This window comes from Pocillopora damicornis, chromosome 1, assembly GCF_964200805.1.
Source record: "Pocillopora damicornis chromosome 1, jaPocDami1.2, whole genome shotgun sequence".
Taxonomy (NCBI): Eukaryota; Metazoa; Cnidaria; class Anthozoa; order Scleractinia; family Pocilloporidae; genus Pocillopora; species Pocillopora damicornis.
In genome coordinates, this window is record NC_142670.1 from 16907138 (window position 1) to 16928353 (window position 21216).

General features: G+C 37.1%; 1 protein-coding gene, 1 long non-coding RNA gene and 3 pseudogenes across 3 annotated transcripts; 3 read left to right on the plus strand and 2 right to left on the minus strand.

The window, feature by feature from the left end:
• Nucleotides 1–401: 401 nt before the first annotated feature.
• LOC149052378 (NADH dehydrogenase [ubiquinone] 1 alpha subcomplex assembly factor 8-like) lies at nt 402–8136 on the minus strand. Its single transcript, XM_089195169.1, has 3 exons — nt 7936–8136; nt 1799–1897; nt 402–927 (listed from the first exon to the last, which is right to left on the minus strand). The coding sequence occupies exons 1-3, from the start codon at nt 8005–8007 to the stop codon at nt 907–909; spliced, it is 192 nt and encodes a 63-aa protein (XP_089051295.1). The 5' UTR covers nt 8008–8136; the 3' UTR covers nt 402–906.
• LOC149052379 (uncharacterized) lies at nt 5438–7377 on the plus strand. Its single transcript, XR_016183368.1, has 2 exons — nt 5438–6411; nt 6880–7377. It is a non-coding gene; the product is annotated as an uncharacterized LOC149052379 (long non-coding RNA).
• A 91-nt stretch (nt 8137–8227) lies between the features above and the next one.
• Nucleotides 8228–9993, plus strand: LOC149052380 (uncharacterized; annotated as a pseudogene). Its single transcript, XR_016183272.1, has 2 exons — nt 8228–8711; nt 9291–9993. The product of XR_016183272.1 is annotated as an uncharacterized LOC149052380 (transcript).
• LOC149052381 (uncharacterized) lies at nt 9747–14965 on the plus strand (annotated as a pseudogene).
• A 4550-nt stretch (nt 14966–19515) lies between these two features.
• Nucleotides 19516–21155, minus strand: LOC149052382 (uncharacterized; annotated as a pseudogene).
• Between the last annotated feature and the right edge of the window lie 61 nt (nt 21156–21216).

A 21216-nucleotide genomic window follows, 5' to 3' on the forward strand; every position in this document is an offset into this window, starting at 1 on the left:
ATTCCCAGAAATTCCCAGAAATTCCTAGAAATGTTTTAGATTTACAGCTTTTCAGGAAAAGTCATTGGTTCTCTGAGTTGGAATTCCTAGGAATTCCTAGGAATTCCTAGGAATTCCAAGTCCTGTTGGCTATAAACTTGGAATTTCTGGGAATTTCTGGGAATTTCTGGGAATTTCTAGGAATTTCTAGGTTTTTAGAACCAGAGTTGTTATGGTTGGGAATTCCTAGGAATTCCTAGGAATTCCCAGTCCGAATTTACCGTGAAAATTCACACCTTTATTCCTAGGAATTCCTAGGAAAATCCTAGAAATTCCTAGGAATTCCAAAAGCCATTTCGCAAGGGTTATTAACAAAGGGGCCTATACCCGAGGGAACATGTAGCCGGAATAGAAGGCTAGTGCAGTGCTGATCAAAATACGTTTTGTATTTACTCGTTTTTAATTAGGATTCAAAACGTCATAATAAATCAAATAAGTTTCAATACAGGTGGCACAGAATAAAAACTAGCAACATGAAGAAAACTGGTACGTAGCAAAACTGAGAAAACAGACTTTTCTCTCAAAAGTTCATCTTTGCTCTTCTATTATTAGAATTTCTATGTCCAAGTCACAGCACTGAGGCTTTTCCTGCTTTGGTATTGTAGAAACAAGAAAAGCTAGAACAGGGCTTATATCGGGGGGGGGAGGGGGGGCTTATAATTTGATACTTTTTTTTTGTTTAAAGTTAGATGAGCCTTTAACCGAGGGCTTATAAAAAGGGCTTGTAAATATATGCATTTACAGACAGAGACTAAATGTCTCCTCTTGTAACATTTCTACCCCAAGCAAAAAGTGAGTGGGTTGTATGTAACGTCTTGTTTCAGAACTTTCCTGCAATAGGTGCAGTTGTTCTCTCTTTTCCAGTCTCTACACTTTAATTTTCTTTGCCTGCAACAAAAATGCATCATCAAACAATGAGAAAACTTAAGAGAGATAAAAATATAAAATATTACATGATAATATTTGATAAGAATTTCAATTGCACTCAATAACTTATTTTTCAATTCATTCACAACAGACTAATCAGGAATGAAACATTTTTTTTCAGTATCTAATGATTATTATTACATTATTATAGGTAAGAAGTATTTAAATTTAAGTAGAAAAAGCACAGCATTCCTATGTCTAGGTGACTTGCTGTAGTCTCTTAGTTATCTTGAGTCCCTAATTTTTGTTGATGACTGTTAATTAAAATCAGAGAGAAATTAACAAAAAAGGACACCAACAATTTGACAATGAAAAGTTAAACCTTCCACTGATGAAAGGCTGAATCTGATTAATTTTGATTAAAGCTGACTCATTTGAGAGTGTAAGAGTTAGTTTGAAAATAAATGTTTAAGTATGTAAGTACTACAAATACTTTTGCAATTGTTTGAAATCCCAATGTTATACCTCCCAACCGAAAGCCATTTTTCATTTGACCCTAATTGTTGCCTTTGGTTTCAGTTCAAGGAACATTTGAGAGCCTTGGGAAAAGAAAACTCACTTTATCCCTTGAAGCCAGTCATTAACTCCTTGCGTTTAACAAATTACTAGCTGAAAGAAACTATGGACATTTCTAACAAAGAAAGTGCTGCACGAAAAAGCCAAACCTTTCTATTTTAATCACCCCATTCCCTGAAAGGACACTTTTGTGCCCATCTTCATATGACTATCTTGTCATGATAACTAAAGTTTGTGGTTTAAAATCTAACATGATATCCAAGCTAATTAAATTCAGAAAGAAAAGAGACCCTGACCAGTCTCCAAGAAAACTTACTGCTTGTCTTATGCAGGCTTTAAGTGCTTGAAACTCCTTATCACATGCATGCTTGGTTATGTTGTCGTTCTGGGACACACAGCTTCCATAAAGAAGGGCCTGAAAAAGTGAATAAAAATATAATCATCAAGAAAATAAGATATCTGACAAGAACCTTTTGGTTGAGCATTAACACAATCTCAGGCATATTCTCAATACTTAAAACAAACTGTGTATGGTTTTCAATTGAGTGAGTCAATTCTTGGATCTTGAAAGTAAAAGGGTCAAGATTTCAGCTGGTTGGCTAAGAGGAGACAATTTGGGACAGATTTGAACACCGTAATGATCTTTTTATTCATCATACACAGTGCTATCTATAAACTTAATTGGGCCTAAAACAATCTAATATTGGAACTAAGCTTTTCCATGACTGGTCTGTGATTGGCTAAAATATTAGCACTATCTACTCAACCAATCAGAGGAAAAAACAGCAATTTGGTTTCTTGTATTTTGCAGAGGCCTAAGTTGGTTTCTGTCTTTGTTTATCTCTGTTTTTCCCCCTTCTTTTTTCATATTTTAATCACAACATCACACATTATACTAAAAATACATCAGCAACCTCACTTTTACAATAAATTACTCATGATCAATAAATTCCATTATAATCCAATAAATTTATTTGCTAGTAGGCAACCGGTCTAAACCCATTACATGACAGAAAACTCGGGGATATCCAACACTGTACCTGAAGTGATATTCCCTAATTTTCCAACCTTATGTCCAATATGGAAAACTCTGTGTTTAAAACTCCCAAGATCTCATTAGTAATTCTCTATAACCTCTCCCATACAGTTCTTGTGATGTTAGTTTGGAGAGTTTGTTTTTGGATCGACTAATAATCCCCTAATTAATATTCTTCTTAACTCTCACCACTTGTCTTCTTGATAATGTATTACTATTCTAAGGAGAAATTCTGTCTTGGTCACTCATGGGAGTTAAAAGGTTAATTAAAGATGAAAAGCATTAATTGTGTGGTTGTTATAGAAGAGGGAACATGTATCTTTTGTCCATAAAATCATTTCAGAGGACACTGAAAAGTAAACCTCCCACACCATCATAAGTAAGCTGTTCAAAAACAATTTTCCCACATGTTGGAAAATATTGCGGGATAATAAACATAACAGCCTCCATTTGGTGTAAATAGAGGGTAGCTGAATATAATTCATAATATAAACCTCTCAGCTTATTAGAAATTTGATGAAGGCTTAATGAAAATGAAATGGATAGAAAAAAATCTATAAATTTTAAATAAATTATGTCAAATGTGATTTTTGGAGCAACAGTGCTTTTAATTTATTTCTTATAGTTTCCTTTTTCATTCTTTAAGTAAGTCACATTAGGGAGCAAAATTTTACCCTTTGCCAAATTTGAAATTCAGAAGAAGACACTTATTGAACAGTTAAGTTACTCTCTGTGATCCCAAAGTGTAGCAACAAACAAATCTTCTCTTTGTGCTTTAACAACTGATATGTGGCTGATTTTTAGGGACACTTTTATCACACATTTATCACACTGTGATCATTTGCTGAGCTGTCATAAAAAAATACGACTTTCACTAAACGTTTGTTCGTTTCATTTTAGTGGGGAAAAGAATATGTTCAGCATTTGATTGATTTAATCACAAGTTGCATTATGCTGGAGGGTAAATAGAAACAAAACAAAGCAAAACAAGACAAGAAATAATAAAAAAGAACCTGATGATAAATTTGTCCTGAAGAATTCATTTAAAGCAGCAACTACATGTAATCGCTATTTTGCCGAGGAGAAAAATATACGTAAATCCTTAGCATTATGTAAGCTCAATTAAAAATAAACAATTAACCAAACCTCACGTGCCTTCGATGTCATTTTTTTTTCTAGGTTTCAAACAACTTTCCTATTAGGTAATTCGTCACGGTTTAAATTGATACGAGCAATGCTAAGAAAAAGAAATCTGCGTATAAACCGGAAAAGTCGGTACCCTTGCGAACTGAATTCCCAGTTTTCTGGAAATTCCTAGGAATTCCTAGGAATTCCTAGGAATTCTCAAAAATTCCCAATTATGCAAATGACCCTTGCAAACTGAATTCCCAGTTTTCTGGGAATTTCTGGGAATTCTCAAAAATTCCCAACTATGCAAATTAACTCTGATTTAAAAAGCCTGAAATTACTGGGAATTTCTGGGAAAGGAAGACTCCAGTTTTATGAGGACTTGGAATCCCTAGGAATTCCTAGGAATTCTCAGCTTTACAAACTACCTATAATTTAAGAAGTGTGGAACTCTTGGGAATTTCTGGGAATTGAATTTGAGGCAATTTTAATACCCTGAAGTCCACATAAATTCTAAGAAATTCTCAATACCTTGAATGTGAAGGTTTTAAGAAAAAGAGTAATTTCAGAGGCTTAAAACTTTGGCTCAATAAAAGGTATGCTATACAAAACTTACCAAGAAATATACATACATGTACATGTTTATAACTTAAAGATCATGAAATTTATTACTCAAACTAAGTTTTAGTAAATCTTTACATTAATATGGATTTTCTCATGAACCAGCTGTCAGTTATGTTAAATGGAAATTGCCAACTTCCACAATAATTAACAATAATTACATTGTTATCTTACTTCCCTAACCTACATTACTGGTTGCCTTTGTTAGAAAACCTTGGAACAGTCAAGCTCAGTTGCCTCAAAGGCTGTCAGAGACTTTTTGTTGACAATACTTTTAGTAGAAATTTCATGCCTTAGAAAAACAAATTCAACACCTAATTAATCTTTCTTTTTTCATGATTGTTGTTGCTGCTTTTTTTCAGTTTTTTGCTCTATTTTCATGACTAATTGCTGTAATTTGCTTTGCTGTTTTTATTCTTACAAAACATTTTTGTAAGAGTTCCAATACTTGTGGATCATCCACACACTTTGCAAACATTTGGCATGCAGACAAGACAGAGGTAGTCAATGTACCCTTTGAGGAAAAACACCTTTTATATGACGTCTTCAATTTACTTTATTTGAAACTCTGATCTGAAAATATTTGTCAACAAGACTTGTTAGTAGTGAGAAGTACCAACCAAGTTTCCATTCATAACTTAATTTCTTAAATGTCCCAATCACTGGATCTCCCCAAAAAAATATTACATCTTTTTATTTTTGGTGCAAATTACAAGTCCTTCTTTATATAAAAATGAAAAGTGCTAGTCACACTTCCAGACATTCCAACCCCTTTTGAGGAGAAATAGGGAGACTCTTTTAGTGCCGAAGGCGCTAAGATGAGCGCCAACGGCGCGAGCTTCTAGGGGGGTCTGGGGGCATGCCCCCCCCCAGGAAATTTTGCAAATTTAGTTTCTCTCAAGTGGCATTTCCAGCATGTTGACATCATTTCTGTGGTTTTCTTTAAGGTCTTAGATTCTGAAAAGATGGATTAACAACAGTAAAGTAACGTTTTACACTCAGATCGCAAAAAATACTGATAACATAAGCAATTTTTTCCTTGTTTTCAGAATTTTATGATAAATCGGGAGAACCTGATAAAAATCGGGAGAGCGGGAGGCAACACATCAAATCGGGAGACTCCCGATCAAATCGGGAGGGTTGGAATGTCTGCACTTCAATAATAACAGCTCTTAAGTTTACTTGTTGTTCTTCTCTGTCTGTCAGCTATCAGCAAAATTGTTTTATACTTCGGGCAGTGCATAACTATTTGTGGACCAGAGTTCCAACGCACCTCAGTAATCGCATATAGCTACTCCTGTCTCTTGTACAAATGTTTCTCCTTTGTAAGACGCACTCTACTTTGTTGTCAATACTGCTTTAAGTTCAGTGGAAACGACTGACTGAGGAATCGAGATGGCGGTGTTGGAACGTGTTGCTGAACGCTTGCTACGGTCAAGCTTTGTAGATTTAGGTACTGGTACACTGGGAGCATCTCTGTATCTCTTACACTTCCGAATGTGGTATCCTTCTTTTATAAATATGAGGGTAAAAGACGATTTGTAGTCGCATTCAAAACTGTGATTGGCTTGTGTTATTTCTCACCTTTGCCATTAACACAACTCAAGTGAGTTTCGAGTCTTTGTTTCCTCGACAACTTTCGTCTACAAATCGTGCATTTGTAATACGATCGATTCTTGTCGATTATTTCTACATAGAGTGAGCTCACATCTTTATTTATATCACCAAGCTATCCGTCTTCTAGAAGCAGAGAACCGGTCGGAGAAGTCAGAATAAAGTTAGGCGCTTCTCTTAACACCGCAATCGGCAAGCCAGCGGATTCACTTTGCTAGCCAATGACAAGTCCTAAAAGATCCACGTGATCATGCCCGTGATCGGAAACAAAGAAGACTCCATTTGGCGCTCATCTTTGAATGTACTTTTCATCGGTTGATCGCTTTTCTCAACTGTTTTGCTTAATATAACATTTCTAAAGATAGCTTTTATTGTGGTTCAATGGGAAAACGAGAATAGCGTGAGTGTTGTAAAAGAGAAGAAAGTCGTTGGCGCCGTGGACTTAAAAGAAGGGACAACAGTTAACATATGGACCGGTACAAACAAGGGTCGAGTGGCCATCTGTAAAGCTACGATTTTGAAAGTTTGTGGTGAGTAAAAATTGCGATATTCGTTGTGATCAAAATCTTATAAAATAATAGATGTAGCGGGTTGAATTAAGCTTACATAACGCTCGGCGCAACTGAAACTAGAATAATTCTGAGAATCGAATCGGTCACTTGCATGCCGCAGTTTCGTAAGCTTATGCTTTACAATGAAATAAACCTATCAGTAAGGTTTCAAGATTCCTCTAGTCACGTTTGGGAACATTCAAGATTCGTAACAAACCTTAGTACATAAAGAAGCCCTCCTTGGTAAAAACAAAATAATGTATTCAGCCCTTTTTTAGTAAAATCCATGAGAGAGATGTACTAACTCCAATATTAAAGTCACTCAATATAACAGAGATTTCTCAATTTGAGAATCCAATGAATGCCCTTTTCCTCATAGCCATCTTAAAAGCCTGGTCTGAGCTTTAAACATACATGTTTTAATATATTATTTTTTTTCAAATTCAGATGTCAAGGAATCCAGATACAAAATGGTCAAGGTTCTTGTTGACAACCTCATTCAAGGCCAACTCATTGTGAGCCCAGGAAAAAAAATACAAACAGTACAAACAGCAGCTAAGTTTGCAGTTTAGGATAACTTCATTCTAATTTATTGTTACAGTTACAACAAGATTTTAATCAAAAAATCAATTGTATTTGTCTGTAATTAGCCCCTTCACTCCCAAGAATATAACCATATCAATGTAACTTAAGATATTGTATTTTATGGAAAAGAATCAACAGATTATATTCACAATTTGTGTCAAACCAAATTTAATGATTGATTAGAACTATTTTATATGAATAGCTGTAATTGAGGATTAATCTGTATGAAGTTTTCAAGAAAAGAAAAATAAATCAAATTCCATCCTAATATTACCACACATTGATGTTAATAATTAATCAAAAATATTTTACATGTAAGCCTTAATTAAGCTTCTAAATAAATTTCATTGAATACTTGAATTTTAGCCGGGTTTTTTAATTTAAAGTATTTATTTTATATCATTAGCCTCAAATTTTTGCTTAAAATTCCCAGTAATTCTTAAACATTCCTAAAAATTCCCAGAAATTCCCAGAAATTCCCAGAAATTCCTAGGAATTTTTTAGATTTACAGCTTTTCATGGGAAGTCATTGGTTCTCTGAGTTGGAATTCCTAGGAATTCCAAGTCCTGTTGGCTATAAACTTGGAATTTCTGGGAATTTCTGGGAATTTCTGGGAATTTCTAGGAATTTCTAGGTTTTTAGAACCAGAGTTGTTATGGTTGGGAATTCCTAAGAATTCCCAGTCCGAATTTACCGTGAAAATTCACACCTTTATTCCTAGGAATTCCTAGGAATTCCTAGGAATTCCAAAAGCCATTTCGCAAGGGTAGCCACAACCCCTTGCAGCTACATGTACCGGCATTTCATGGCCAAGTTTTGTGCAATCTTGAACTTGACTTTGTTTAAACGTACTTACCTGCGTTAACTACCCGTACTACTTAGGCGTAGTGAACACAATGTGCCTGGTAAACTCTCACCTCTGTTTTGCATTCCACAAGAGGCTTCGCTAAGCCCGAGATTCTTCTGTAATCTTTTCCTATTAAGCTCATTATTTCAGGTAAATCTTCGTTTAGCCTTATCCGCCATCTTTAAGTACCCGATTCGCTCATAATTAACCGCTTACATGCGGATTTAATTAGTATCAAATTAACGCATACAAGCGGTCAAAGTAGGGCCTATTTACCTATAGAGACCTGAAAGGACTCAAGGCCTGGTGCCATAGCCTGCGAACTCTCAAAACGCGGCTTTGGAAAAGCTTTGGATACCATTATGCCTCCTAAACGCGATTTTAGGTCGAAAAAAAGTTTGAATGTAGTTACTTTTAAAGGAGGACAAGCTATAAGAAAGTCAGCAATTAACTGATACAACGTCTGTAGTCGCCGGATCTTCTCTAAACACGTGCGGCGGTTTTTCTCCAGACCAAGAAGACCTTCCCCATATTGACGAATATCATGGTTTGAGAACCAACCAAAGATCTAAAAGTAAAAAAGTGCGACTGAAGCGCAAGTTAAAAGCTTACCATGAGAGGGAAGCCACGCTGGCTTTGTCTTGGCTCAATGCGAGAGAGCAGCTCGTCTCAGCGCTGCTGACCAGACAGGCTTTGCCTTTGGGGCAGATGTGTGTCATTCCTTTTTGCGAAGAAGAGGCGTGCGGCAGATGCCTTCACTGCAGTCCAGGGCAATTCCTATGCGCAGATCACATCAATTTAGTTCACGCAGGCTGTAGATCACTTCACCACCCGGAAGTTTGGAAAGTGAGTTGAAGATTTATGGAGGACAATCTCCTCCAGTCACCTTTTCAATTATGTTGTGAAACCCGATTTCTTGTGTACTCTGGCCGGTAGGCAATTTCATTTGTAAGTACGTTGTCTTGTGGTTTAATTGCAGAGATAGGAGCAACTTCAGAATACCCCGCAACTCATTTACATGTCATTGAATAAGAATAGCGTCTATTGTGTTATGCCTCGCTCTTCAAAGCCTCCCGACACATGTAAGTGAGGCAGAAATGAGTTGCGGGGTATTCTGAAGTTTAGCCCAGAGATATCCATCTTTTTTTTCTTACAACTCCATATATCACCTCTATTCAATTACTTCACTTGATGTAGTTTTTTCTCAACTTCAATGTGCATTATGTCAATGAGACCTGACCCATTTTTATACAGAGGAAAAAGCGAAAGCAGTAAGGATAATTTTTTCTTGCAAGCATACATGTAATTTGCTCTATACTCAGAACAAAGTAAAGTTTATTTTTGACAATTTTGAAAGAGTTGGCTGATTTAAATGGTGTGTGATTTGTATTCACCTGATTCATGTAGGATATTTTATGCTCTTAGGATGGAAGATTTGTGCCATATCAGTTTGGTGAGTGTGTATGGACCACACCTCACAACATGGATCATGGATATGTGTGTGACATTATAGCTGTCGGTTTGCATGGTAAGTAACTAGCAGCTGTGCAATATGTAACTATATTGTGAGATAGGTTGCCAGTCTGCAATTATTGGTACTACTTTTTACTTATACTTATATTTAAATAGTTAGGTTACCTCTTCCAGGAAGGTCTTTGTTTGTGTTTTAATTGTTTTTTTCAACACAGACAGGAATTAATAAACAATTATTATAGAAGAATACGACTATGGACACTCTATGGTGTTTGTCTCTATACGGGGCAGCAGAATCCCATCAAAATCAAATGTTGCAAGCATGAACCAGAAGCCATAACGCTGGTCAGGAATGGTTTCTGGCCATCTACTCCAAAACAGCCCCAGGTAGCCTTTGACCTTGAATTTATGGCCTTGCTTCAATACATTTTATTAGAATGTAGAGTGTCTTTAAGGTCAATATGTCAGGCACTGCAGTGGCTGGTCCCACCTGCTTCAAAGGTTTACGTAAGTATTCATTCAGTAATTTTTTATCTTATGCTTATGAATTCCTTTTTATTTTCTTAATTTATACAATAAATAAATTATTTGTTTTCCTTTAGATTAAGGATATCTACCGGCTCCTCGTTGGAGATTGTTTCTGCAAGTTCCGGTATATGTCTAGCACATTGAGTAACCTGAAGCATTTCAATCCTTCTTATGAGAATGATCATGAATATCCTGCATGTCCTAAGGTTTGTGATAAGTCATCCTTCAGATGAAATGTCTGAGTGGGTAATATTTACCTTTAGAAATCTCAAATGACTATCGCTATATGTGTTGGCATAATGAATGATATAATTTAGACAAGAAACATTGTTTTGAATCTTTATGATTCTCTCTTTTTCCTAGTGGTCCTCATAGTGTGGCAGCTGGTCTTAGCATGAGTTATTCCATTGTTTTTCATTCATTTAGGTGTAAGAAATATTTTTTAACATGACATTTCTTATAAGATTTTGGCATCTGATTGTAGGAGAAGGGAAGTTTATTCATCTCTGGTGATGCATTGTTTGAATGTGTCCGCAAATACAGTGCTGGAACTAGTGGAAAGTCCTCAAATCATGGAGAGGAACTGTTCATTAGCCAAGAAAAAGTAGATGCATTTCTAGCTAATTACAGCAAAAGACCAAGCAGCAAGTCAATGGTGTGTGAACCAAAGGACTTTTTCTCTTACTTTGTATTTTGTTGCGTTGCTCTAACCTTTTGTTACCCATCAGTACTCATACCACTACTCAACCATTGCAATGAGAGACCAAAAGTAACAATTATGTTCGTTACTTGTAATAATGATGTTAGTGTTGAATAATTTAAATATGTTACAGTTTGAAGGGTTAATTACTTTGCTAACATTCTGCCCAAAATACATGTAGCTCAAACATATTGTTAGTTTGTTCTGTAAACTTAATTTACAAGAACTGTGTGAATTGTCAGCTTCAAGAACAAGTACATAATCTTTATTGCAGCCCCCTCTTTTCCTTGATCTTTTTCTATTTTTTATTTATTTATTTTTTTCAAATACAGTTTTTTTCCCTCTTTTTTTGTAATTGATTTATGGTCTTTAAAGGTAATATCTTTGTATTTGCTTACACAACTAACTCTGCCAAGGGTGTCTACTGTCACTCTTGCTGGTCTCAAGCCTGAATGAAAGAGGAGGGGTTGTTATCAAGCAGTAAATTTATTTGGTTGTCCCATTTTTTAAATTTTTATGAGAAATTGATGAATGATTATTATTTTCTGCCAATATTGTCCTTGCCACCTTTCCCATAATGTAATGTTTAATTTCTAATGTGAGGGTTCACCTCCAACAACCCATATCTACTTTGAATGCTACATGTACATGAATGCTACATAGATCTTAATTCCTGTTCTGTCTTTATCTTTGATACTTCTGCTTTAAATGACATCTCAAGAAAAGGTAGAAAGGAAGTTAAAGATTAAGAGTTAAATGTTTTCTGTTGTAGGAGCAGTGTAATCAGTTTCAAGCTGGTTCCAATCTCCGTTCCAAAAACAGATCCATAAAGCTCAATAAGACAGCCCTCTTTGGTGGAGGCTGCAAGCACGAAGTGCCACTGAAGTTTTTCAGCTTAAAGAGAGGAGAAGAGTATGTACATGCAAAAGGAAATCTGTACATTATTGGTCAGCTATTGTTAAGAAATATGTAACCAGAGTGCCATGTAGGATGCATAAATTAAGAGACATTTTTAGGTTCCTAAGGAAAGAATTTGTATATGATAGTCGTACTGCTGTATAGCATAACTCTGTTTTATACACCATTTCTATTAGGGTACTCAATGAAACTAGGGAACAAATAAATTACTGCATGGACATTGTGGCTAATAATGATTATATTTTTATTAAACAGGATTGGAAATGCTGTGTATTTGCTAAAATGGATTAAAAATCATGTGCAAGATAAAGCTATCAACATTCGCTTCTTCTATGATATTGCATGTGTGCTGGATATACATTTGAGAGTAAGATTTTTTAGCGGTTTTATTTGAATTAAGTTGTGGTCATGGTACTCTGGCATTTTTGCTTGTTAAATGATGCCCTGTTGTTTTTAATTTATCTTCTCTGTAGAATACGCACCAGGAAACATTGCTTGAAAATGTTACTCTTGTGATACCTGCATTTCACTGCTATGGACACAAAGTTTCTTGTCAGGTATTTTGAAATATTTTCCTTTTGAACACTTTTGAGGAGTTGAAAGGTATTGAAAAACACATGCATGCTTACTCTAAAACAGTTATTGTTTTCATGAAGCTTTGTTTGGTCTTTTGTAACGCCAGGTCAACTACAGTGGAAGACGGCTGGAAGGGTTCGGGATGAGTGATGGCGAGGTGATGGAGAGACTGTGGTCTTACTTGAGGCCAACAGCAAAAATAACGAAGGAAATGACTCCAGCCCACCGAGTTGATACATTAACTGACTTCTTGATACATTACGCTAAAAAGTCAATTTCGAACCTTGGTAATTTAGCTGTTAATCTTCACGTTTTACAAATACAGTTATCACCACAGTATATCATATTATAAACGATTTGTGATATGTTTTCGTAAACTCAATCGTTATTTTGCTGTTTTTCACCATGTTTCGTTATTCCCAAAAATTTAGGAGAACGACTTCGTGACCATTTAAAGAAAGCAGTGGAAACGGAGAAAGAAACTGAAGAGCAACTCAATTTGCTTCTTGAGAAGTTGAATGAGACAGGTAGGGATTCGATTTCGTTACTTTCTTTATTTTTTCCCTTCAACTAATTACATTGTTCCTTTACGTGTTAAAAAGAATTAGACTTCATTGCATGTGCGTCCTGTTGTGAGCTTTATGTCGTAAATACATGTACGGTTAACGTTCCTTGAGAACTTTTGTAAAGAAACCACATGGTATGTTTTCATACTCCATGGACCAACTTCATTCAAATAACTTCAGCTTAAGTGGAGCACTATTTTGATACAATCAATTGTATATTCTTTTCCTTTCATTAGCAAATTGGCATTTAGGTATTGCGGAATACTAGAAAATGAAACTTCGATGAATGTAACTTTGTTAGATACATAGGTATCTCTAGATAATGATACAGCCCCATTTTACTATTACCAAGGTATTAAGGTGGACGCATCCAGCGTCTCAGAGTGGAGCATTATGGAGAAATCTACGGCTAACAAAGCGGCCAGTACAGGAAGACCCAGTACGTACAAATTTCGCCTATTCATTGAGGGGAACTTATTTGAAATGGTTCACCTTTAACGACCAATAATAATCATGACAAATGAATGATTTCCATTGTACTTTGCCCCCCTTTTGATTACAGAGTGATAAATGTTTTGAAGTGCTTAAGAGGAAATTAGAGTACCACAACTGAAGTTCAGATGGGTACACGCAAGTTACTTAAACAGTTACAAGTTCGTTTATGATTTTACGTTTCCTACTTGAAGGTTCATAACCAGATGATTACCCAGACAAGTTGAGGCAGTTTTTCTGTGTAAGGTATGAAGTAGCATGAGGATCTGGTTTTCGTACAATGTTTACCCCAAATTTTACAGGAAATGTGTCACTTTTGGTCCATCACTTTCTGTCATTTCTCCTGACTTTCTCTGATGCTTGTCTTCTGAATTTTCAAACTGTTCATTAACAGAACAAACCTGCAAAAATGTTCCCCGGCATCTGAAACTTGGAAAGTACTGACCGATCAGCTTGACAGGTATGAAACCATATTTTGGATCCTGCAATTCATTCCCCTAATGTGGGAACTAAATGATCTTTACGTAAGGATATTAAAACGATTTTCAAATGAGGTCCGCCAAAACAAAGCAAACAACTCATTACCAGCCACAAAATCTAGAAATAGCTTATTATACAAGTAAACAGACAATCAGGCAGTCGGGCAATCAGAATTATGGAAAATTCCATCTCATTAAACGTGGAAGTCGTTATTGGTATTTTACTGGGTTCTCAGGGCAAGTTTTGATTGCCAATCGCACTTCAAAGCAATGCAAATCCAAACCAATAATTTCAACCAAATTTTGGGTTTCTCCGCTGTTTTCCTTTACGCTGGTAATAGGTTGGATCAATTGTTAAAGAACCTTGAGGGCGGCCAACCCCGATGGTCTCCTGACAGTAGCATGTATATTGCATACCTCCGCAATTTGCAAGACAAGCGTCCAGAAGACTTGCTATTATCCATGCATGTTAAGTGCTCAGAAAGGTGGTTTCTCTTACAACTGGTGAAGAAATATGCAGGTAATGCATTGATATGTTCCAGTGCTAACAGTCGTCGATAAAAGCCTGATTACAGCTAACCAACACATCGTATTGAAATGATTATAACCTGGGCTTTCTAGGGTATCATTTTGACTCATGTCGTGTTAATTCTTTAGATGGACAAGCCATTGCAAAACGGCTTTGTACGCAAATTACAAAGGCAACGGAAGCTATTAAACAGCTGGTCAAGGAGTACAAAAGACAAAACGTTGACACGGTGGGTTGTAAATACCCCTCCACAATTGCGGTTGAAGACGCGTTAAGCATCGACAGTCCACTGTGGCGTGTACTAAACGATGACATCCAACCTCAGTCTGCTGTTCCCTATTGTTTAAAGAGGCAACTCATTGATTTGTTTCACACACGCAAAAGATGCTTAGAGGAAATAGCCAACACCAGAAAAAGAAATGGCTCGGATGTTCAGTCATTTCGAGGGAAAGTTGAAGGTACTGGACACTTGGTCAAAGGAACTGATGGCGCAGAAAGATACGGAGCGAGCTCGCGCATTACTCTCCATTGCCCGCACTAAAATGGATGAGCTCTCCGTATTCACAGGTCATCTCCACGGTCTCTTTTCTAATTATGATGGTAGCCATGAGGAATGTGAAGCTCAGTTTGACCTTGGAATTTTCCCCGAAGTGGATTGCGATGATGCCGGTGAGGAGGTTCAGATGGAGGACGATTACAACACTGATGAAGCTGACGTGGTTCAACAGCTTGGCCAAAGTGAAGTCTTTGAGGACCTGCGTTCCGTTCTCAGTGTTGAATACGGAAGTGACAGGGAGTCTGATTCAGATAGTTCAGATTTAAACACTGAAATATCGTGATTGTAACTTGTGAGTCATTTCAACTGCCTGATCTTTTTCCTCTTTCACTCAAGAATGTAAATCTACGAACAAGTGTTACCAATCAGCAAAAAAAAAAAATTAAGCTCAGTGTCAACTAGTCAGTCACTTTACACGACAAATAACAGCTCTCCTCCACGAATTAATTCAATCTTGTTTTATCGACTTTGGCTCCTTGACGCATCTTTACCTGGTCATTTTGTTGTGACGTTGGAAGCCTGATTAAATTGAAAAAGTTTCAGCATTTTGGCCTAAGTGTCTTTTTTCGCGGGACAAGTATTTTAACGCATGGCAATGGCGACCTTTATTAAAATTATTTAGTGCATTATTACATGAGTCAAGAACATCTAAGGTTCGCAATTTTGCTAAAATGAGTGAGAGTGTGAGTGTGGGTCAAGAGCAATATCCCATAAGAGCGACAAGGAAGTCGAGGAATTGGCCAATGTCTGCAAAATGGGTCCAAGTGTCCCATAAATACCATAAGAAAGTTGTGGAAACTGGCCTTTATGGCCAAAATGGGTCCAATTACAAGGCAGTATCGATATCCCACAAAGATCGTGAGGAACTTGTAGAAACTGGGCAATATCGCTAAAATGGGTCCAAGTGGGAGTCAAAATCGTTATTATCAAGTTGTGGAAACTGGCAAATATCTCCGAAAATGGGTCCAAGTGCGGGTCAATATTGACATCTCATAAAAATGATAAGAAAATCGCAGGGATTGACCAAAATCACAAAATGGGTCCAATTGCGGGTCAATGCTAAGATCCCATGAAAATCATTGGAAAGTCGAAGAGATTGGCTGAAATCACCAAAATGGGTTAGGGTGCGAATCAGTGTCAACTTCCCATGAGAATCGTAAGAAAGTCGTGGAAACTGGCGACTTTCGCCTAAATGGATCCAGGTGTGAGTCAAAATCGTTATAAGCAAGTTGTAGAAACTAACAAATATCGCCAAGATGGGTGCAAGTGCGGGTCAACGTTGACATCTCATGAAAATCATAAGAAAGTCGCAGGGATTGACCAAAATAACAAAAATGGGTCCAATTGAGGGTCAATGCTAAGATCCCATGAAAATAATTGGAAAGTCGAACAGATTGGCTGAAATCGCCAAGATGGGTTAAGGTGCGAATCAACAGATGTGGAAACTCGCCAATATTGCCAGAATGGGTTTAAGTGCAGATCAACAGCAATATCCCATGAAAATCATATGAGAGTTCTGGAAACTGGCCAATATTGCTAAAATGAGTCCAAGAGCGAGTCAATGTCGATTTCCCGTGGAAATCATGGGAAAAATTTAGAAAACTACGTAATATCGCTAAAATGGTTCCAAATTAATGCGTGTCGACAAGAAAATAATATGAAGGTGAGAAAATTTGCCAATTTCGCTAAAATGAGTCCAAGTGTGGGTTAATGCCAATATCCCATAAAAATGTGAAGAAAGTTATGTAAACTGGCCAATATCGCCAACATGAGTCCAACTTAATGTCAATGACCCATGAAAATATCAGACAGATGTGGAAACTGGCCAATATCACTAAAATGGGTCTAGGCGCGGATCAATAGCAATATCCCATGAAAATCAAAGAAGAGTTATGGAAAATGACCAGTATCGCCAAAATGAGTCCAAGTGCGATTTAATGTCGATATCCTATGGAAATCATTGGAAAAATTTGGAAACTGACTAATATTTCCAAAATGAGTGTATGTGCGGACCAACAGCAATCTCCCATGAAAATCACAAGACAGATGCGGAAACTCGCCAATATCGCCAATGGGTCTTAGTGCTGATCAACAGCAATATCCCATGAAAATCATTACAGAGTTCTGGAAACTGGCAATATCGCCAAGATGAGTCCAAGTGTGAGTCAATGTCGATATCATTGATATCGATATCATTGAAATCATAAGAAAAATCTGGAAACTGACCAAATTTTTCCAAAATGGGTCTAAGTGCGGACCAACGGCAACCTCCCATCAAAATCATAAGACAAAAGTTGAAAATTCGCCAATGACGTCAAAATGGATCTAAGTGCGGATGAACGTCAATATTCGATGAAAATCAGAGAAAAGATGGCAAAATTCGCTAATATCGCCGAAATGGGTATAAGTGCAGGTCAATATCGATATTCTGTGAAACTCATAGCCAAGTTGTGGAAACCGGTTCATATTGCCAAAATGGGTCCAAGTGCGACTCAATATCTCATCAAAACCATAGAACAAATGTGTAAACTCGCCAATATCGCCAAAATAGGTCTCAGTGAGGATCGGCAGCGATATCTCAGGAAAATCATATGAAGGTGAGGAAATTCGCCAATATCACCAAAGAGAGTCCAAGTGTGGATTAATGCCAATATCCCATAAAAATGACGAGAAAATTATGTAAACTGGCCAATATCGCCAAAATGGGTCCAAGTGCGACTCAAGGTGAACATCTCATCAAAATCTTAGGACAGATGTGGAAACTCGCCAATATCACTAAAATGGGTCTTAGTGAGGACCAACAACAATAGCCCTTGAAAATCATAGGACAGTTCTGGAAACTGGGCGAGTCGCCAGAATGAGTACAAGTGCGATTAAAAGTCGATTTCCCATGGAAATCATAGGAAAAATTTAGAAAACTAACCAATATTGCCAAATGGGTCTGACTGCGGACCAACCGCAATCTCCCATGAAAATCATAAAACAGATGTGGAAATCCGCCAATATCACCAAAATAAGTCCAAGTGGGACCCAATGTCGTTATCCCATGAAAACCATAACAATGTTACCGAGTTTTCATTGCTCGGGAACTCTGGCTTGGCTAAATTCACGTCTGCTGCAAATTGTCTTTAATTAACTGAAAGGTGGTGAAATCTTCGTAAACACTCGAAGCTCAGAACAAATGTGGTGCATGCCAATAGGAAACAAGTGATAACAGGGATCAGTTCTTGATGTATTACGCTGTATATCAAGTATACTACGTGTATCCTCCTGGGAAGGCTAGCACACACGCACACCCCCAGTTTTCGGGGTTTTACCTAATGAAACCGCTAAAGACCAAAGAAATCCAGGCCATACGATCTTCGTTTCGTGTCTTAATTGGTTTCATAGTACCAAAGTAGCCACAATACAAAGAAAATGAATAGAAGGGACTGTTTCCCCTTATTCTTTTCAAGAAAAAAAGACACTTTTAGTGTTGTTCCATGATACAATAGAAAGCCTAAAAATGGAAACTTTTCAGACCAGTTCATAAGGGGATGATGGACTACGATACTAGAGTCATTGATTGATATGTAAATTATTAGCATTGACAGGACAATTGACCAATAGATTTGCTTGTTACTCGCTTTCATTATGCACCTGCACGTCGGCACTTGTTATTTATTACTGGTTTTTGTTAGGTAAATACAAGTGTTAATGGTCTCTCGGGAAAAATTGGTTCAATAGCACCTCTCACCAGTTAGTTCTTAAGCAAGTACCTTGTGCAGCTTTTATGATTTTTTTTTTAGCTTCTACTCTAGCATGATGTATGTTAGAGCGCTCTAAGAATAAAAGTATACTGTGGAACCAAACGCTATCTCTTTCTTGACGTCCGTACAAGTTCACTCGAAGTAGATCGCTGTGTGCCAGGAAATCGTGACGAGTTTCCGTTCTCATTTGCCGAGTTGTCTCTGCCGAGTTAATTCCCCCCGTTTGTACGTTTCCCGCAAGTTCAGTTTAGAGTGCGTGAAAACTTATCGTCAAACTTGTTAGGAAACTATGCGATAAACATGGGATATGCGATGCTCGATGGACACTGCTTTTTCCTTTTATTGCCAAGAAATTAACCAAATAAACATGAAAAAAAGCAAACAAACATACAAACAAAAAATTAAAAGAGATTTATTTGCCAAAACCACGTAACAATTTATTGTGCACAGTTCCAAAAGGTTATGGCGCCTTCACAGGGAGGTCAGCCTGAAGAAGTAAACTTCAGTAAGTCGAGTCAAAATAGGTTGCCGGCTCCAACGGCCATTCATAAAACCACCGACAAAAATCGATTCTCCGTCATAGAATGCACCATTCAACCACAAAGTTTCCCGGATTCACTGTGCACCCATGAATGTGTGTTCGTGGTGGAAGAACAAAAACCACACGTATTTTTCAGGCCGTGCTTGGTAACAGCATTCCAAATTAGTATCTGCGTAAAAAGGGTTACAAAGTAATAACGTTGGTGTTAAATACTTAGGAGACCAAATAGTACACTAGTCTTTCATTCCAGCGTGATCACTTTGTTTCATGGAAATTCCTAATTCCTTTTCACACGTAATAAGCCCGTCACTTTGAGTGGTAAACACGCTTAACACTGAACTTTACAAAGTCAGAGATAAAAAATAGGTCCGCAATGCGTACGTGTGTCTAGTGCTAGGTTTTAGCAGTACTTCCGTGGGGTCTTTTTTTGTGTAGGTTTGGTTGCAAGTTCAATTCAACAATTTGAACAAGAATTGATTAAAATAATTTTAGCTGCAAGGTTAGGTGACTAAAATCTGGAATACAGAGACTGGAACATAGACATCAGGCATGAACAAGTTTATTGTAAAAAACAGCCTGCATTACAAAAGAAACCGTAACTGTATGTATTTAATACAATAAATAAGAACAAAACATGATTCAAGTTAGGAATTGTGATTTATTTTCTTTTACATCAGAAAATTTAATGAACATATAACTGTAATATAAAAAAAGAAATAGAAAGTTTAACAACAGGAGAGTATGAAGAAATGCGAACAGCTCTACTACTTGATAATTACTGAAGGTTTCAACTGAGACGGGTTACTTTTGTAATTGAAAATTAAAAGTGGCAATATTAGTAATCTGCATTAAAAGCCTTGAGTTCCTGTTGAAACTTTCTCTTCTCAATGTATAAGCATTAAAAATACTGTTCATAAATGTACTTCAGTTACAGTTTTCAACTGAATGTACAAACTGAATAAAATATAATATCTAAATACTTTTAAATACAAAAAGTCACTTGGGAGAAGGGGAATGCTATAACAGAACATTGTCCCAGTGATAATAACATGAACATTTTTGTCGTTAGTGAAAGATACAACAATGGCTTTGGTATCCTGTTAAATGGTAATATAGAGTGGATGCATTCTGATCTTTACCATTATTTTGGTTCTTGCTGCAGTTTAGTTCTCTGCAACACTGACTGCAGCCACAACTTTAGTTTTCTTATCAAAGGTAACAAAGAGCATTGGTGTATTTAGGAATGCTTCAACAACAATATCTTTACTTAATGACTGCTTAGCGTCAACTTTAAACAACTGTAAGGCACTGAGCAAAGTATCATTAAAAAATGTTACAGTGGTGTTAATGTCATCATGTCTCAGCAATGCCTGCAAGTGGTACGGACTGCTGCAAGCAGACACTTTCTGCCTGAGCCCACATGTTTCACACTTTGCTACATTCCCTGGTGTTGCTGGAAGCTTTTTGTTACATTTGCAACATTGGCGATAGCACATAAAATTTTGAACACCAAGGACTTCAGCATTTGTTGATGTTTGGGTGAAGTAGTCTGGCAAATCGCCTGGTGAAGCTACTTCCTCTGGGAAAGGATCAGCTGGTGAAATGGAACAGTCATGATTTGGTGTAGTAAGGTAAATGGAGTAGTTGTCATTATCCTTCGGCACTTTAAGGTTACAGAAGTTATATGTGTTGTCGTCTGCAACTTCTGTGATCAGGTCCTCCCACAGGGTTAGTTTGATCGATCCAGATGGATCTAGGAGGCAAAAATCAGCTTTCGACTTCGTGCCATCTCTTGTGATTATTTTCTTCACTCCAGATAAGTGCACCACTTTGGCTTTGAGATTAATAAGCTGGTTATTGGTGACATTCGAGAGCATCGAGATGTTTAGAGTCGAGGGAATCTCTTCTCGTAGAAAAGTGACCTCCTTCAGTTCCTCTATTTGGACTCTTGCATTCATGAGAACACTGTCATTTTTAATAGTGAAGTTGCTAATCTTTACTGGGGACTTTTGTTTGCTGCATCTTTCAAAGTCAAGATGCTTGCTTGAACAGAAACAGACTCCATGTACTTTGGTCGCTTCTGTTTAAATAAGCATATCAAAATAGCGAGTCTTGTTGGAGTGCTTAACAGGGGATACGTTATGAATGTATCCTGTTAGGTTGTTCATTGTTGTTGTCTATTACAACCGAGGTGTGTCTACCTGGAGAGCGAAGAGAAATAAATGGTATCAGTAACTGTGGGTT

Excerpts from the sequence above, each read along its gene's own strand:
- LOC149052378 (XM_089195169.1), bottom strand. The coding sequence starts at position 8,007 with ATGAGCTTAATAGGAAAAGATTACAGAAGAATCTCGGGCTTAGCGAAG. Across the intron at positions 1,898-7,935 it reads TTGTGGAATGCAAAACAGAG|GCCCTTCTTTATGGAAGCTG; the intron begins GTGAGAGTTTAC and ends TCACTTTTTCAG. Across the intron at positions 928-1,798 it reads AAGCCTGCATAAGACAAGCA|GCAAAGAAAATTAAAGTGTA; the intron begins GTAAGTTTTCTT and ends TTTTTGTTGCAG.